The 16926-nt window shown below is 31.6% G+C and overlaps 1 protein-coding gene across 2 annotated transcripts in view; it reads left to right on the top strand.

Moving 5' to 3' along the window:
- The window catches only part of RNGTT (RNA guanylyltransferase and 5'-phosphatase), a 320433-nt gene that overhangs the window by 122225 nt on the left and 181282 nt on the right, over positions 1-16926 (top strand). For both annotated transcript variants that reach the window (XM_051997380.1, XM_051997381.1), the window contains exon 12: positions 14738-14806. In XM_051997380.1, the coding sequence (XP_051853340.1) occupies positions 14738-14806 (69 nt within the window). The remainder of the gene's footprint in view (positions 1-14737; positions 14807-16926) is intronic.

Genomic DNA, 16926 nt, shown 5'->3' with positions numbered 1-16926 from the left:
GAACTGCTTATGGACAGAATTACCAGTGAATGACAGCTATATCCAGTTTTGGGAAAAGATCCTCTGTTATCTCTTTCTCTTCAGTCTTTGGGTTGATAGTTTTCAAAGCTACTCCTTTTGTCTGGGCTGTTTTCAAGATCTCACTGTTGGTGCTGTCATCATTGCATTTGTGTATGCCAGACAAAGTTTTCACCTTGGTGTCACAGATTTGTCCTGTTAGCCTTAATTTTTTTAGGCTGAAAAAATGTCTTATTCTGACTCTTAATTTGTGCTTTTATTTTTTTAGTTATGTTAATATTGTTAAAATTTTCAAAACTAAAACTTCAATGTAGGGACTTGGCACCTTCATTTTATCCCTGTATTTGTTGGAAAAGCTTCCAGTATATGTCCGCAGTGTACATTATGCTCATTTTTGGTTTTAGCTTTGATTTTGACTTTTTGTGACTGCAACATAATCCTTATCTGTTATTCCTTATAGCTTTCTTTTTAAGCACAAGTGAGTATTGTACTTTGTTAAAGCCTTTTTTATGCACTACTGGAGTTAATTATGTGGCTTTAGATGTTTTCATTTTAATATGATTAATACTATTTTGATTATTTTCATAATGTTGAGCCATCTTTGTGTGTCTATTGTGAATTTAATTTTGTCATGTTGAATGTTTTTTTAAATTTATGAACTACTAATCTCTTTGATAGGACTTTATTCAAAACTTTTGAATCCTCATTCCTTAAATTTTCCTGTCTCTCTTTTTGACCCCTTTCTCTTTGATGGCTGTTTCCCTGGGGGTTGGATTTTAAAGCTATTTCATTTTCCTCTAGTACTTGGCAATTAATATGGTATCTGTCTTGGTCTCTGGCCACAGTTGACATTTAGGGAACAAATTGGACCCATCTGGTTGTCATTCCCCATTGCTCCTGGCAGGCCTGGTGGATGCTCAGCCTCAGTTCCATCTGTTCCTCAGTTTTCTGTATTATAGCACATTATGCTACCACAATATAGTCCCAGTCAGAGAATGCTTCTAGTCCCAGTCAGAGAATGCTTCTGGTTTTCTGTAACATAGAGAGTTGCAGGGTCAGGGTTAAGTTATTCTCTAAGATGTTATTTGGCTAAGCTTTCTAGAATATGGTCATTGATGGGGGAGAGGCCGCTGAGTAAGTTAAGGACAAGGATTAGTTTTTTCCCTTATTTTAACATGTTCTTAATCCATTTGACTTTTTCATATTTTAGGTCCTAGAAATAGCTGCAATTGCCATCTCCTGTATGTAATTCCTATTTTGAAGAGATTTAAGAGGTTGTCAGAGTTAGAAAATATATTGTCTTCCATGTTATTAGGTCATGTGCTAGTCTCATGTATTATCTAGCGTCACTCTTGACAGATCCACCACTCTAGCAATTTATCAGACCTGTGAGATCTTTCAGAAAGTTTTAAAATTACAAATTCATATCCCAGTCAATTAAACGATTACAAGTGAAACTTTCATGAAACTATTGAAAATTTATTAAAAATCCAGATGATTTGATGTCTACTCTTTTACCTTTCTCTAATCTTCTAATTGAACCTGGAAAAAAGTAATTATGAAAATTGTGATTCTGAAGAAGAATGCTTCCTAGTTCAAAGAGATTTTCCTGCTCATCCCACTTTAAAAGTTCTTCTCTGCCTTGCAATTAAATGTTCTCAAATTAAGATGTCTTTCTTACATATAAAAACATTTGAAAACAGGTAATTTAGGAAGAACTGTTTTCTGGGGCAGGGAGAGATTGACAGAAATAATTTACTTCCTTGATTATGTAATATAGATGTATTGTAAAATTAAGCTTTAAGACAGCACAATATGTTTTTTTTTTTATTTTGACACATTGGCCTTGATATACAAAACAAATCTAATTTTCCCATCCACATTTTGTCCAGTTTATTCTTTAATTGATTAATATTGCATATATTATGATGATTATGAAATTAGGTTTAGTGAAGGTGTTGAGTACTTGGAAATAGTAAGTTTTAAAATGGAGGATAATATCAAAACCAAAATATTTTGGAAAATTGTAACTAATTTAGAAATTATTTAAGAAAAAACAGACATGTAAAAATAAAAAAATTAAGTTGTGCAGTTTTGGCTAGGATATAAAATAATCGGAAAGCCATGTTGGGGTAATAAAATATTCATTAAAAAATCTAATATTTTGACTAATATTAAAAGAGACTCATTTTTCCTTTCCAAGTGAATCAGTGTATTTTGCCCAGTCAGGCCTAGAAAGAACTACTGTCTTAGATCACTGTTAAAACAATTCATTTTTTAGTCTTTTGCAATCAGATATTTTTACATATCAGTTCAACAAACACTGATTAAGTGCCTACTCTTTGTAAGGTACTATGCTAGATATTTAAGACACACAGAGAAACAGTCCCACCTTCATTTGGGACTACCTAATGCCATTGTAATCATTATGATGCCTGTATTATGAGGCCAAACCCCACCAGTGACATCACAAATGCCTCCATGAAAAGCATAGGTGAGCTGAAAAAGGGTTGAATGGACCTGAAGTAGCAACTAGTAGCCGATTGAAGAGATGAAGCTTCTTCTGCAGTTGATAGGCTTGTTCTGAAGGAACATACCTCTTCAGATGGCGCGTTGCTGATCTCTTGTGAGACGAAGATAAGTTATTCCTAAGGGTTATGATCTGCTACAGGAAATAGGTTAATTGATCTCTTTTCATTGATGTAGTATCTATGTATGCCAATATATGTCTTATGTCACATATACATATTATGTATTATCTACTATGTTAGTGTGATAAAGATATGCATGTACTAAATATTTTTTGTAATCTTAATATTTATGTTTTAATAATATTTGATTAATCTATATATTCTTATATAATAGAGAATAATAAAGATATGCTCTATATACATAAATATTCATAGTACCTAATGTGTAGATGATATGCTTATATGCTACATATATGAATGTTCTGTATGCATGTATGTCTTATGTTTGCTCCATCACAGGAAGATTCTGAGAAAGGCAGATGCAAAAGGAATCCTTTTGGGATCTAACTTGAAATATTTAGGAAAACATAGCCCCATTTATCTGGAAGATAGAGATTGTGAAGGGGAATGTGAAATAAAACTGGAAAAATAGGTAGGAAATTATTGGTAGAAGACCTTTAAATGTCAGGCTGAGGATTTTATGTTTTATCAAGTAGAAAATGATGAGCCTTTAGAAATTTGAGAATAGGATTGATATGTCTTAAACTTATTCCTTAAAATGAGTTTTAAAAAGTCTTATGTGGAGAGTAGATTTGGAGAGAAATTTAAGTTACAACAATAGTCTTAAGAGATGTTGAGGGACTTTCTATGAGAATGGCTATGTAAACATTTTTCAGAACTGCGATTCAGAACAAGCTTGACAGAAACAAATATATTAAATTAAACTAAAATATCTTCTTAGAGAAATCCAAAGTAGAATACCACCCAGCTTGAAAATTTAATCTTTTGCATTTTTAAACTTAAAATTTATAAGATTCAAAACAAGTACAAAATTCCATATTCAATATTAGACAAAGGTACAAAGTATAAGTAACCATTTTTGATTCATCGAAAACCGAAACATTAATGCCAAACTTTTCACTTTCTTTTAAGCCACTTTTTCTTTTTTTTTTTTTAATTGAAGCTTTTTATTTCAAAACCTGAAAGAATAATTTTTCACTTTTTCTAAAGATTTCACCTGTTCAAAGATAAACTCAAAGCTGAACTAGAGACACTTCTGTTAATTGAATTAAAATACATTCTTGCTTTTACTTATTGTTTAGGGAAAATTCTTTCCTGAGGTGATGGTATATTCCCTTCATCATTTTTGTTACCATAAAACAAGCTACCACAAATATTTTTGTATATCCTTAAGGTGTGTTTGATTTAGAGCATATCCTTTCCTTAATCTCCTTTCCCTTTTGTCTTTGCTTTCCTTGTTGAGTGAAATGCTTTCGTGTGCCATTCTTAGAATCGGTCTTCCTGTGATGGAGTCCCATCACTGTGCTTAAGAGCTGTATTTGCTCTTTCTCCCCTAAAATGATGATATATTATACTTATCTATATACATATGTCTTATTGCCACCAATGTGAATTTCTGTACCTCACTGTGCTTAATTGAATTCATAATTTGTGAAATTATGAAATGGGGATAGGCATTGGTTCTTTGAATATCAAACACTAAATTACTATAGTCATTGACTATTTTGTCTTGTGAACCTAACCAACTGATTAAGTACTTTATTTCATAGCCAGTACCAAATGGTTTCATGATCACTGCTTCATAAAGTTTTTAGGGCTAATACAGCTAGGCCATTTTCTTTTACATTTTTTTTCCCAATAATTACCTTGAAATTCTTGACCTTTTATTATTCCAGATGAATTTTATTATTTTTTCTAACTGTGTTAAATAATTTTTTGGCAGTTTGATTTTCATGGCATTAAATAAGTAGATTAAGTAGAATAATCATTTTTAGTATATTTGTTTCGCCTACTCATGAGCACTTGATAGTCTTCCTTCCATTTGTTTAGATTTAACTTTGTGTGAAAAGTGTTTTGTAATTGTGTTCATATAGTTCCTGGCTTTGTCTTGGCAGGTAGACTCCCAAATATTTTATATCTACTGGTATAAAAATATTGTAATAAATATAAATATATGTATTTATATAAACAAATACTGTTATAAAAATATTTTAAATGGGATTTTTGTCTCTTGTTACTGGACTTTGGTAATATACAGAAATGCAACTTTGCTAAAGTTATTGTTTTTAGTAGTTTTTTAGTTGATTCTCTAGAATTCTGTCATTATACATCAGGTAATCTGCAGTGATGATTTTGTTTCCTCTCTGTCTACTCTTAATTCCTTCATTTTTTTTTTTCTTCTCTTACTGCTAAAGCTAACATTTTTAGTGCAATTTTGAATAGTAAAAAATACTATTATTTAGATAATGGGAACCCTCATTTCACCCCTGATCTTATTGGGAATGTTTCTTGTTTATTCCTATTAGATGTAATGCTTGCTCATGGTTTTAGATAGATGTTACTTATTATGTTGAGGAAAACTCTATTCCTAAGCTCATTAGTGTTTTTAATATGAATGGGTGTTGTTAAATGCTTTTTCTGCATCATTTAGATAATCATATGATTTCTGTAAGTTTGATTATTGATACAGTCAATTATGCTGAGAGTTTTCATGATACTGAACCAGCTCTGCATTTCTAGTATAAATTCTACTTGGTCATAGTGTATTATCCAAGAAACAAGTTGCTGTAATCTCTTTACTAATATTTTAAGTTTTTTGCATCATTATTTATTAGGGAAAATGGTTTATAATTTTCTTTCTCTATTTTGATCTTACTTGGTTTAGTTCTCAGCACCTTATCTATGTCATAAAAGGAATTTGGTGGGACTTCTCTTCCCCAATTTTTCTGAATAGTTTATATATTTGCTCTTTAAATAATTGGTAGAATTCACTTATAAATCCATCTAGTCCTGGAGGTTTTTTTCTTAGAGAGTTCGTTAGTGATTTGTTGAATTTTTTTTCCTAAAATGAGACTTAAGTAATTTAATTATTTCTCATCTGTTAGTCTAGGCAATCTGTATTTTTATAAATATTCTTCTTTTAACTTAGATTAGAAGATTTATTGGTATACAATTGGATAAAATAACTCCTAATTATTGCTTTAATTTGCTTTTCATTAGTGGTAAATTTACCGTTTTAATTTTTTATACTGGTAATTTTTTTTTCCTTTTTCTAATCAAATTAACCAAGGTTTATCTATTTTATTGGGTTTTGTTTATTAGTTCAATAATTTTCTTACTTTCAGTTTTCTTAATCTCTTTGATTTTCACAATTTTGAATTTGGTTTTTAATTGGGGGGGTTAATTTGTTCTTTTTCTAGCTTTATTAATTGCATGTCCAATTCATTATTGATTGTTTCCATGATTTGTTGTTTCACACACTAATTCTTTAGCATTAGATTTGTTAGTTTGCAATTATTATTTAGACTATTTTTTCATGGCCCTTTATTACACATAATTTTTATTGCATCATGAATTGATAAGGATGCATTTACTATTTCTTCTTTCTATATGATTATGAAGTTTTTATTCTCTAATACATGGTCAGTTTTTGTGTAGAAACTATGCGCTACTGAGAAAAAGGTATATTCCTTTTTATCCCCATTCAGTTTTCTCTATCATACCTAACTTTTTAAAAATTCTATTCACCACCTTACCTTCTTTCTTGTTTATTTTATGGTTAGATTTATCTGGTTTTGGAAGAGAGAACCCCCACCAGTATAGTTTTGCTGTCTATTTCTTTTTGCAGTTCACTTAATTTCTCTAAGAATTTGGATGCTAAACCATTTGGTGTATATGTATTTAGTAGTGATATTTCTTCATTATCTATGATACCCTTTAGCAAGATGTAGTTTCCTTAATCTTTTAAATAGATCTGTTTTTTTTGTTTGTTTGTTTTGCTTTTGCTTGTTCTGAGATTAGGATCCACTACTCCTTCTTTTATTATTATTATTATTAATATTATTATAGCTTTTTATTTACAAGACATATGGATAGGTAATTTTTCAGCATTGACCCTTGCAAAAATCTTCTGTTCCAGGTTTTCCCCTCTTTCCCCTCACTTCCTCCCCTAGATGGCAGATAGACAAATACATGCTAAATATGTTAAAGTATATGTTAAATGCATATGTATACATACTTATAAGTTATCTTGCTGAACAAGAATTGGATTTAGAAATAAGGTAAAAATAACCTGAGAAGGAAAACAAAAATGCAAGCAGACAATAACAGGAGGAGTGGAAATGCTATGTTCTGGTCCACACTCATTTCCCATAGTTCTTTCACTGACAACCTTTCTTTTTTACGTCAGCTGAAGTGTAATAAATTCTGCTTCAGCCTTGTACCTTTGCTATGTATGTGTATCTCTGCTTCAAATGGATTTCTTGTGAGCTAGAAATTGTAGGATTCTGGTTTTTAATCCAGTCTGTCATCTGCTTCTGTTTCATGGCAGAATTTATCCCATTTCCATTTACAATTAAGATTACTGATTCTGCTATTCTCCAATTGATGGACATCTACTCATTTTCCAATTCTTTGCTATCACAAAAAGCACTGCAAGAAATATTTTTGCACACGTGGAACCTTTTCCCTCCTTTATGATTGTCTTGGAATACAGATCCAGTATGGCACTGGTGTGGGTCAAAAGGTATGAACAATTTGATAGCCCTTTGAGCATAGTTTGATTGATCTTCAGAATATTGGATCATTTCACAATTCCACCAACAATGCATTTGTGCCCCAGTTTTTTCCATATTTCCTCCAGCATATATCATTATCTTTCCCTGTCATCTTAGCCAGTCTGAGAGGTGTGAGGTGAAACCTCAACAGTTGTTTTTATTTGCATTTCTCTAATCAGTAGTGATTTGGAGCATTTTTTCACATGATTGTAGATGACTTTGATTTCTTCATCTGAAAATTGTCTTTTCATATCCTTCGACCATTTATCAATTGGGAAATGACTTGTATTATAAGTTTGACACAGTTCTTTATATATTTTGGAAATTAGGCTTTTATCCTAAACACTGTCTGTAAAGATTCTTTCCCAGCTTTGTATTTCCCCTTTAATTTTGTTTCTGTTGGTTTTGTTTGTGCAAACCCTTTTTAATTTGATGTAATCAAAGTTGTCCATTTTAACTTTCATAATAATGTTCTCTAGTTCTTCTTTGGTTATAAATTCCTTCCTTTTCCAAAGATCTGATAGGTAAATTATCCCTTGCTCTCCTATTTTGTTTATGTCATCATCCTTTATAATCAAATCATGTACTCATTTTGACCTTATTTTGATATTTCAATTAATTTTACTAATTCTGCATTTCCTGCCATCCTATTTTGCTGAAGTTATACTTTTCTCTCTCCTTTCACTCTTTCCCTTCTCACCAGTATATTGCTTATGACACCACCTCTCTTATTCTGTCCATGGTTTTTTTTTCATCCCCTCCTTTTATTTCTGCCTTCTGTTTTATTAACCTCCTATTTTTTTTCCCTTTCCCCTCCTACTACCCTATAGGTGTGACAAGTTTCTGTATCAAACTATGTATGTTATTCCCTCTTTGAGCCAATCCTGATGATATTAAGGTTCAAACAATGCTCATCTCTCCTCCTTTCTTTGGGGTTTACATTATTGTAGGATTATAATTATATTAATTGTGGTGGCTCTCACATAGATTGGAGTTGTTGTCAATCAATATTGGAAGCCAGAGATGTCCTGTGGTTCTTGATCTATTACAGACAGGTTCTTGCTTTATGTAAATTTGCATCATGCAGATTCGACCTGTTTTGAATGCTGGTGGTTCTAAATTTGGCTTTTTTTGCTTGGGGAAGAGGAATTGTTGGTACAGTATAGTAAGGATGTGCCACAATTTTAGTTTTAGGAGCCTACTTCATAATTTGATCAATATGAAAGAGAAATTGGTGTTACAAGATTTAAAAAATTGTTCTGCTTTTATTACAATATGTTCAAGTGATTTTCATTCAGTTATATGCAGTTCTTTTATGCTTAAATTATATTTTATCCAAAGGTTTGTGTGTGTGTTCAAAGCTTAATTTATATGTTTTTCTTTGAATGTAATGAAGAAATTTTGTATATAGCTTTCCTTTTTCTTTAAATGTTATAATTAAAAATAAGATTTCATGTAATCAGTCTAATGACCACTTTAGTGTGTTGTCTGCTAGATTTCCTAAAATTATCCAAGCAATTACCATTTAAAATATTTTCTAATTTTTATAGAAACTACAATTTTACTAGAATTGATGAGTTTTTGCAAATTACTAAGTATTCATCAATAGTATACCCATTTTAACATAGTGAAGCAAGAACTGAGTGACTTGGTTGGTAATGAGAAATGAAGCCTTTCACCTCATGATTCTTGATTCAAATATTTTCTAACTATGTAGAAATTAGAAAATCATTGACCACTTGACAGCTGTTTAGTGACATGTGTAGTTTATGAAATTATTGGCTTTGGTTCAGTTTTTAGTGGGCAGGTGTTCTATTCACATTTTTTATCCATGACCTAATTGTAAAACAACCATATATACAGATTTAGATGGGTTCAGAGAAGCCTCTCTGGTCCCATTTGGTTTATTATTATTTTTTAAAGGATCTTATAATCCAAAATGCTGGAAGAAGTCATTTTAGTCTAGGATTAAGGTATATTCAAGGGTTTTTGTGGAATAGCTCTTATTTTTGTTTGCTGTCCTAATGTTACTTATAGACAAATTGAGATTTTGTTTTTCTTACTGAGGAAGCATATGGACTTTTGGTTCATTTAAATTTACTTTATAATCAATAAACATTTACTATTAGAATTTTGATTTTAAAAAATATTTAGGCAAAAAGAATAATATATTTGTTTATTTATTCATCCTAACTTCCTTTAGTTGAATCACTGAAAGTACTGTTAACACCTGCACATTTGAACCAAGAGGAAAATGGGCTTTAAAATTGCCTCTCAAATTTTTATTGGTCATTTTTAAACTTTCCAAGTAGTCTTTAAAAGTTGTTAAGTTTGAAAAGCTAATCAGATTCTTATTAGAGGTAATTAGACAATGACTTATTTCTGATTTATGAAGATATAATTCTACCTGATTATTTAATTGCTATTAAATAATCAAACAAGACAAAACAAAAAAACATCAAATTTTCCCCTGATATTTTGAAACTCAATATGGTACTTAATTTTAAAATTATTCAAGTGCATCTCCCATCAAATTCATATTTAGTCCGAAAGATATTAGACAGTAATGCAACATCATGAAAAACATGTTAGTTCTTATGTCAAGAAGACTTGGGATCAAATTCTACCTTTTATGCTTATTAGTTCTGCATCCTCTGAGTTTCCATTTCCTCATCTGTAAAATGAAGGAGTTGGTACTTGTTGTAAAATCCAACTATTATAATATTTCTGACTAAATATGAATTTGGTGGGATGCATTTTTTACCCCATTACTCTTTCCTAAGCTACCACATACTAAGATAGTGTAGAACTTTGCCGTTTCTTTTTCCAGTTCATTGGATGCGGAATTGGACATTTATAGTAAGCTATTCTGTAACTATTGCAAACTCAACATATACAAAACAGAAATCAGATTTTCCACTTCACCCTCAAACTTACTTCTTAATCTTCTTTATATTACTATTTCTTTGAAGGGAATTGAACATCTTTGTAATCACCAGAGTTTACTAACTTAGTCATCTTTCAACTCTTTTCACTCTCACCCATTACTATATTTTTCATATGTTGTTTACTTTTGGTGCCCAGAAGGCATTTAATTTTTGGTTTTATAAGTGTGTTTGGTAAATAGCAAACTATTAATAAATGTGTATTAAATACAATTAAATTATTTTTGTTACTTATTTTTTCTGGCAAATTTAGACATATCTTAATTTTAAATGATCCATTTGATTAATCTATTTGTCAAATACCAAATTTATTTATAGAGGTAGCATGGCATAACTGAAAGTACATTTAACAATTACCCCTTTTGGCCATGTCCAAAAACAAGTCTCATTCTGCATAGTAACTTTCATCTCTTAGGAGGTGGATAATAAACATTTCTTACCAACAATCTTAAAGAATTGTGATTACTCAATTTATGGAGATAAAAGTTCTTAAATATTTCAGATTTTTTTTTAAACAAGGTGATTGGTGTCCTCCTAGTGCTGCTCAATGCAACTCTGTATCATTTCATATATATATGTCTTAATATCTTTGGATTATGAACCCATTTGTGGTTTTTTAAAACTCTAATTTTGCTTTCCTCATTTTGTTTTTCACTTGAATCTTTTTTCACTTGTTTATTTTTATTTGGAGTATTCAGCTTAGTTACTGCAATATCTTTGTTTTCTTTTTGTATTTCTATTGTATTTTGTTATTGTTGTTGTTGTAGTTTAGTCATTTTGGTTATAGTGGACTCTCCATTATCTTATTTGGGATTTTCTTGACTAAGATATTGTAGTACCTTGCCTTTTTTTCCCCCAGTTAATTTTACAGATGAGGAACTGAGGCAAACAGGGTTAAGTGATTTGCCAGGGTTACACAGCTGGTAAGTGTTTGGGGCCAATTTTGAGTTCTGGTGTTCCTACTCCAGCCCTGTGCTCTATCCAATGTATTTTTCCTGAATTCTTTTACTCCTTTTAAATTTTTTTTATCCTTTATTTCTTTTATTATTTTTTATTTCTTTCTAGGTTTTCTTCTTTGGGAATATTTCATTCTCTCTCTTTTTGTCAGTTTTTCTTTTAAAAATCTGGCCATTTAATCCTTGTAGGTTCAGATCAATCATACTGAACCATGCTAAATTAGATAATTATTGTCGCTATCAATTCTACTGTCTTGGTACCTTGTAAGAATCCTAACATGGGATAATGGGTACCATTTGACTAAGAGATTTTCAGAATGTGAGAGGTTAAGGAAGATTAAGATTCACAGACAATTAAGTTTGAGCAGAAGCCTTAAACAAAGAAAGAATTGGGGGAAGAGAGGACTAAGAAAGCACTGGTGGATTCAGCAATCCGAAAGAATCTTGTGGTTTTGAGAAAATCACCAATTTAAGATAATAGCTGATCCAGTCCAAACTACTTTGGGTCAGTAACTTGACTTGAGCAAGCTGTTCCTGTTTAATAGGTGATTGAATATTAAACACCACACCCCATCAGAGGAATTTCCCACCATTTTAGAATATGAAATGTATGATAGGGGGGCATATTTTATGCCTATTTTGGAGAAACATGTAATGAGCATATCAGAAAGACTATAACCTAAAAGAAATTGATCAAACCATTCTCTGAAGGGTGGAGCTGTGTCACACTACCAACTATAAAGGTTCTCCCACTTCTTTGTTCAATGTTCCCTCTTCCCGAAAACGAGCAGGGCCTGTTTCTGGCCAGAAATGTTCAGACGATTCTTTAACATTGTTCTTTAGTAAATTTTCCTTTGATACTTGACTTTGTGTTGAATGTATTTCTAACATTCCTAAACCTTCTGCTCTTCCATACTGCCCCTTTACTTTTGGAGGAGCTTCTGTCTTACCAGACCCCCAGATTTACAACCTAGATGGTATCCTTGACTTCTTCACTCTCTCATTTCATACTGTCAGTCATTTGCTAAGTCAGTTTGTATTTATACCTTCTTCTAACACATGCCCTTGTCCTGTTTATTGGATATCAATCTATTTATTGGATACCAATCAGTTTATTCTCTTTTCAGCTGTCTAATTCATCTTATTGAAACACAGAAAATTTCATCCTTGTAATAATTAACTCTACTGATTTTACCTCAGGCATCAAATATAAAATGCTCATTTTTTCTTTTAAAACTTTTCCTAACTTGACTCTTTTCCTGTCTTTACAATTATTTTTTTAAACATATTACTTGTCCTTATAGCTTGTATAATCCATTGATACTACTCTCCTTGCTGATCCTCTCATAAGATACATGATATCCTGACTTCCCCACAAGATTATACTCTTTAGGACTTCTCCATCATGTCCCCAGGAATCTCATGTTTACATCAGCCTTGTTACTCATACCTCATCAATATTTTCTAACCTTGGTACTTTCTTGATTAGAGAATGGGGCAGTAGTGAGTTCCTCTTAAAAACTCCATTTAAGGAAGGTATCCAAACTAGTTAACTCTTCACTTCCCACCCAGCTGCACTTTTTTGGAATTATCCATTATGCTCTTGGCATTGAGTATTTTACCTTTCCTGCTTTTCAGGTTCCTTTTGTATGTTGTCTTTCCCCATTAGATTGCAAGGTTCTTGAAGGCAGAGATGTCTATTTTATATTTCTGTCCTTGGGATTTAACAATTTCTTAATGTTTATTTATTGACAGTATATTTTGCTACCTGTCATGTCTTGCACTTTCTCCTTCCTTATCTAGCTTCTTGTCTTTCCTGGCTTCTTTCACATCTTTGCTGAAGTCCTACCTTTGGCAAGAAGGCTTTCTTAATCCCTCTTACTCTTAGTGTCTTCCCTCTTTGATTATAATTTGTTTTCCCCTTATGTCTCTCCCTGTTTCTCTGAGCTCTTAAATATTGATCATTCCTTATGGATCAGTAACATTTCATTATAGTCAGAAATTGGTTATCTTTTCTCCAAATGATGGACACCTCCTTTATTTCAAATTCTTTACTATTAAAAAAAAAGTGCTGCAGTGAATATTTTAGTTTAGGTTTCTGCTAAAGCCCCACTTTCTACAAGAAGCCCTTCTTCATTTTGATGCCTTCCCTTTGAAATTTTCTTCAATTTTTCTTATATATGTCTTATTTATACCTAGTTGTTTGCATTTTGTATCTCCTACTAGTCTGTGAACTCGAGTGGGAACTTTTTTTGCTCTTTCTTTATGCACTAAAGTACCTTGAACTTAATATTTACTTTAATGAATGCTCTTTGACTTGTTGACATCACAGGTGAGGTCTTGACTTCCATATTGAGCTTTTTATACTGCAGTTCTCTTCTTTTTATAATAGCTTTCAGTTACAGGATTCAGTACTAATGACTGATTTAGCACTCATTCTACTATAATTCATTTGTATTATTCAAAGATAAAAATCCATATTCTTGACATTTGAAATGCTTCAAAGACTTCATTTTGTTTGGTTTTCTCACTCTCACTCCTTTCTCTCTGTTCACTACCAGGTATCTTCTCTATAACATGTTATCTTTGTTATCTTTATATATATAATGGAGCTGAACCTGGTTAGGAAAATCTGAGGAAAAAAAAAATCCTGCTCCAAATGCTAGCTGAGTGACCATGGACATGTGACTTAACTTTTCTATACCTCACTCTAGTTATGTGTAGAATGAGAAGACTGAGTTTTATGATTTACAAGGTTCTAGTTCTGAATTTATGGTATTTGATGCAAAGATTCTCCCCCCACCCCCAAATCAATGGTTTTACTTCTTACAATTTCTGCATTGATTTTTTTTTTTTGCACAAAAGCTTTTTATTTTATTTTTGAATTGTTTATTTTGTTTGCTTTTGATTATCTTTGTACATTTTTTAGTTAAAAATTTTTCTTCTTGCAGTTTTGAAAGTTTGATTTCTGTGAAACAGTAGGCTACTTACTTTCAGTTGTTATGTCTTTTAATCAGTTACCAAATAATTGTTCTTTTGGTACAGACATAAGATTTTATTTTAGGGGCTGAAAGGGAATGCCAGAGGAAACTTCCATCATTACTCAAATCATTGCCTGCTTTGCAATTTAAAGTGACTTGCACTCATTGTCATATTGCTATTCAAAGGCTGGCCTTGATTTTCCTAATGCTGAAGCCTTTTGTTTATCTATTACTCCCCTTGGTGGTTTTTAAAAATTTTTTTACCCAAATTATTGCTTGATGAAATAATTTGTCTAGTAATGTACCTTTTTTTCATTAATTTGCTTGAAATGTTTGAGGGGGGCCTAGGAAAGCACACTTTTCTTCAAATGAATTTATTATTTTGTATTAGTTATATATTATTTTCTGCTAATTTGATATATGCTAAGTACCTGTCAATTTTATTGTATTGTTTATTGAATCTAGTCATATTGTTTGTTTTTTCTTAGGATTAGCAAAGTAATATAATCAAACTTAGTTTTTAATTTTTATGTTTGTCAAGAATACTTGCTTTTTTTTTTTTTTAAACAGCTTCTTGAAGGAAGTTTTGCTAGAGAAGTCAGTCATGAAGTAGATGGACTTATCTTTCAGCCTATAGGGGTAAGTTGAAATATATATATATTATTAAAGTGTTTGCTTTTCTCTTAATTTTTTAAGACTAATAGTTCACAATACCATATAATCATTTTTGCTTTGTGGTAAAAATTATTGTGAGTAGAACTTATTCTCTAAACCAGGGGTCCTCAAACTACGGCCGCGGGCCAGATGTGGCAGCTGAGGACGATTATCCCCCTCACCCAGGGCTATGAAGTTTCTTTATTTAAAGGCCCTCAAAACAAAGTTTTTGTTTTTATTATAGTCCAGCCCTCCAACAGTCTGAAAGACAGTGAACTAGCCCCCTATTTAAAAAGTTTGAGGACCCCTGCTCTAAAAAATTATTTGAAGGTACTTTGACTTTTAAGGCTTGCTTTTTTAGTGAAGAAATATCCTTATAAAACATAACAAAGCCATAAGGTTGGGCTAGTTTGTTTTCTGCTGATATATTGTATTCCATTTGGTACTGACCCTGTCTTTCACAGTCCTCTGCTTTCTCTCTCTTCTCCATGCCATGACTTATTTAATTCTGCTTACGGGTCAGGTATAGCAAACTCCCATCTGGTTTTATTATATACCAGAGGTTCTTAACCTTTTTTGTGTCAATGGACAGACCTCTTGGGCAGTTTGGTGAAATCTATATATCCCTTATCAGAATAATGTTCCTAAATGTATTAAATAAAATACTTGGGATTATAGGTGGAATAATCATCTATACTAAAATACAATTTAATAAGAAAAAAAATGCTTATGTACATTAAGAATAGACTGAAGTCACTTTCGAGCCTGGTCCTGAAATTTTTTCATCTGGATCATTGCTCTTATATGCCATTTGTATTTTATTTAAGCATATTTAAAATATGTATTTATTGTAGAATTAGTAAGACTATAATCAGTATAACATGATATGATATGTGAGTTAACTGAGTTAAGTATTCACTGTTTCACTATTTCAAATATATGTGATTTATAAGTATATTAGTATTTCTTTTTATCAATGTAGATTTTATTCCCACAGTCTTCATGAATGTCTGTACCAAAAATTCTTCAGTTAGTAGCTAGATATCTAGTGATGGTTCTCTCCAGTTAACTACAGATTCTCAATGCAAAACAAAGAGTGCTTGGACTATACTGGAAATTTAAACTGCCTGCACTGTTGCACTGTGCTTGTATTCGGTTATATTTACATCATCAAAATATTAATTGGAGTGAGGTGAATTCCCTTTAGAAATGGAGACGAGAACTCACCCATGATTTCAAAGATCCTAGGAATTTCAGCATGTTGATTTTAATGCACTTGTTCATGATTACAGTGTTAATATATATTTGAGGCAGCATTTTGAAACCATTTTAATGTCTATTTCTAACTCCAAACGTATCCATTCATTATGCTTGAGCTAACTTTGCTTTCTTTACTAAATAAGGAAGAGAATCCTATATTTCCAAACCAGGAAAGAGTTTTTTTTTTGTGGATTGAAAAAATGGATTGTCAGAATGGCTTTTTAAATTTTTCTTTGTCATGAAATTTTTAAAAATGAAATTTTAGTGTAGCTACTCCCAAGTTTTCCATGTGGCAGTTTTACAAGGCAACACAGTATTTATAAATTTTTCACAAGAGAGAAATACTTCCTTCCTTTTCTCCCATTTCACATAAATCTAGTGGCTGGTGCTTTAATGTGAAGGATTCATTAGCATACATTTATAACTGTTTTAAGTATTTTTTTTCCTTTCCAATTTTCCTGTATTCCCTTGAGTTGAAATTTAGCAAACCTTCAGAAGAGTAATTTTATAATTCTTATCTCAATCTGAGTTTACCTTTCCATGGTTTACAAACTAAATTGCATCATATTAAATTGAGTAAGGATTGAGTTGATAATAAACTCCATGAAGTAATATGAATTACTTAGTGGTTACCTTTACTGTCTCATTAGTGTACTCCTATGCTTTCTCCTGAGTCATTTTTAAGGTGCACAGTGATTGGAAATAGAGAAGGCTGCGTGAAATATAGTCACCTGAAAGATTGTTATTTTCAGTGAATTTAAATATATATTGGCTCCAAATTTAATTTTCTGTCGCAAATAGTGTTTTCCTTTACGTGTGTGTGTGTGTGTGTGTGTGTGTGTGTG

This window comes from Antechinus flavipes, chromosome 4 (genome assembly GCF_016432865.1).
Source record: "Antechinus flavipes isolate AdamAnt ecotype Samford, QLD, Australia chromosome 4, AdamAnt_v2, whole genome shotgun sequence".
NCBI classification, from domain to species: domain Eukaryota; kingdom Metazoa; phylum Chordata; class Mammalia; order Dasyuromorphia; family Dasyuridae; genus Antechinus; species Antechinus flavipes.
Note: the sequence above shows the minus strand (reverse complement) of the source record. Positions and strands in the feature narration are given on the sequence as shown.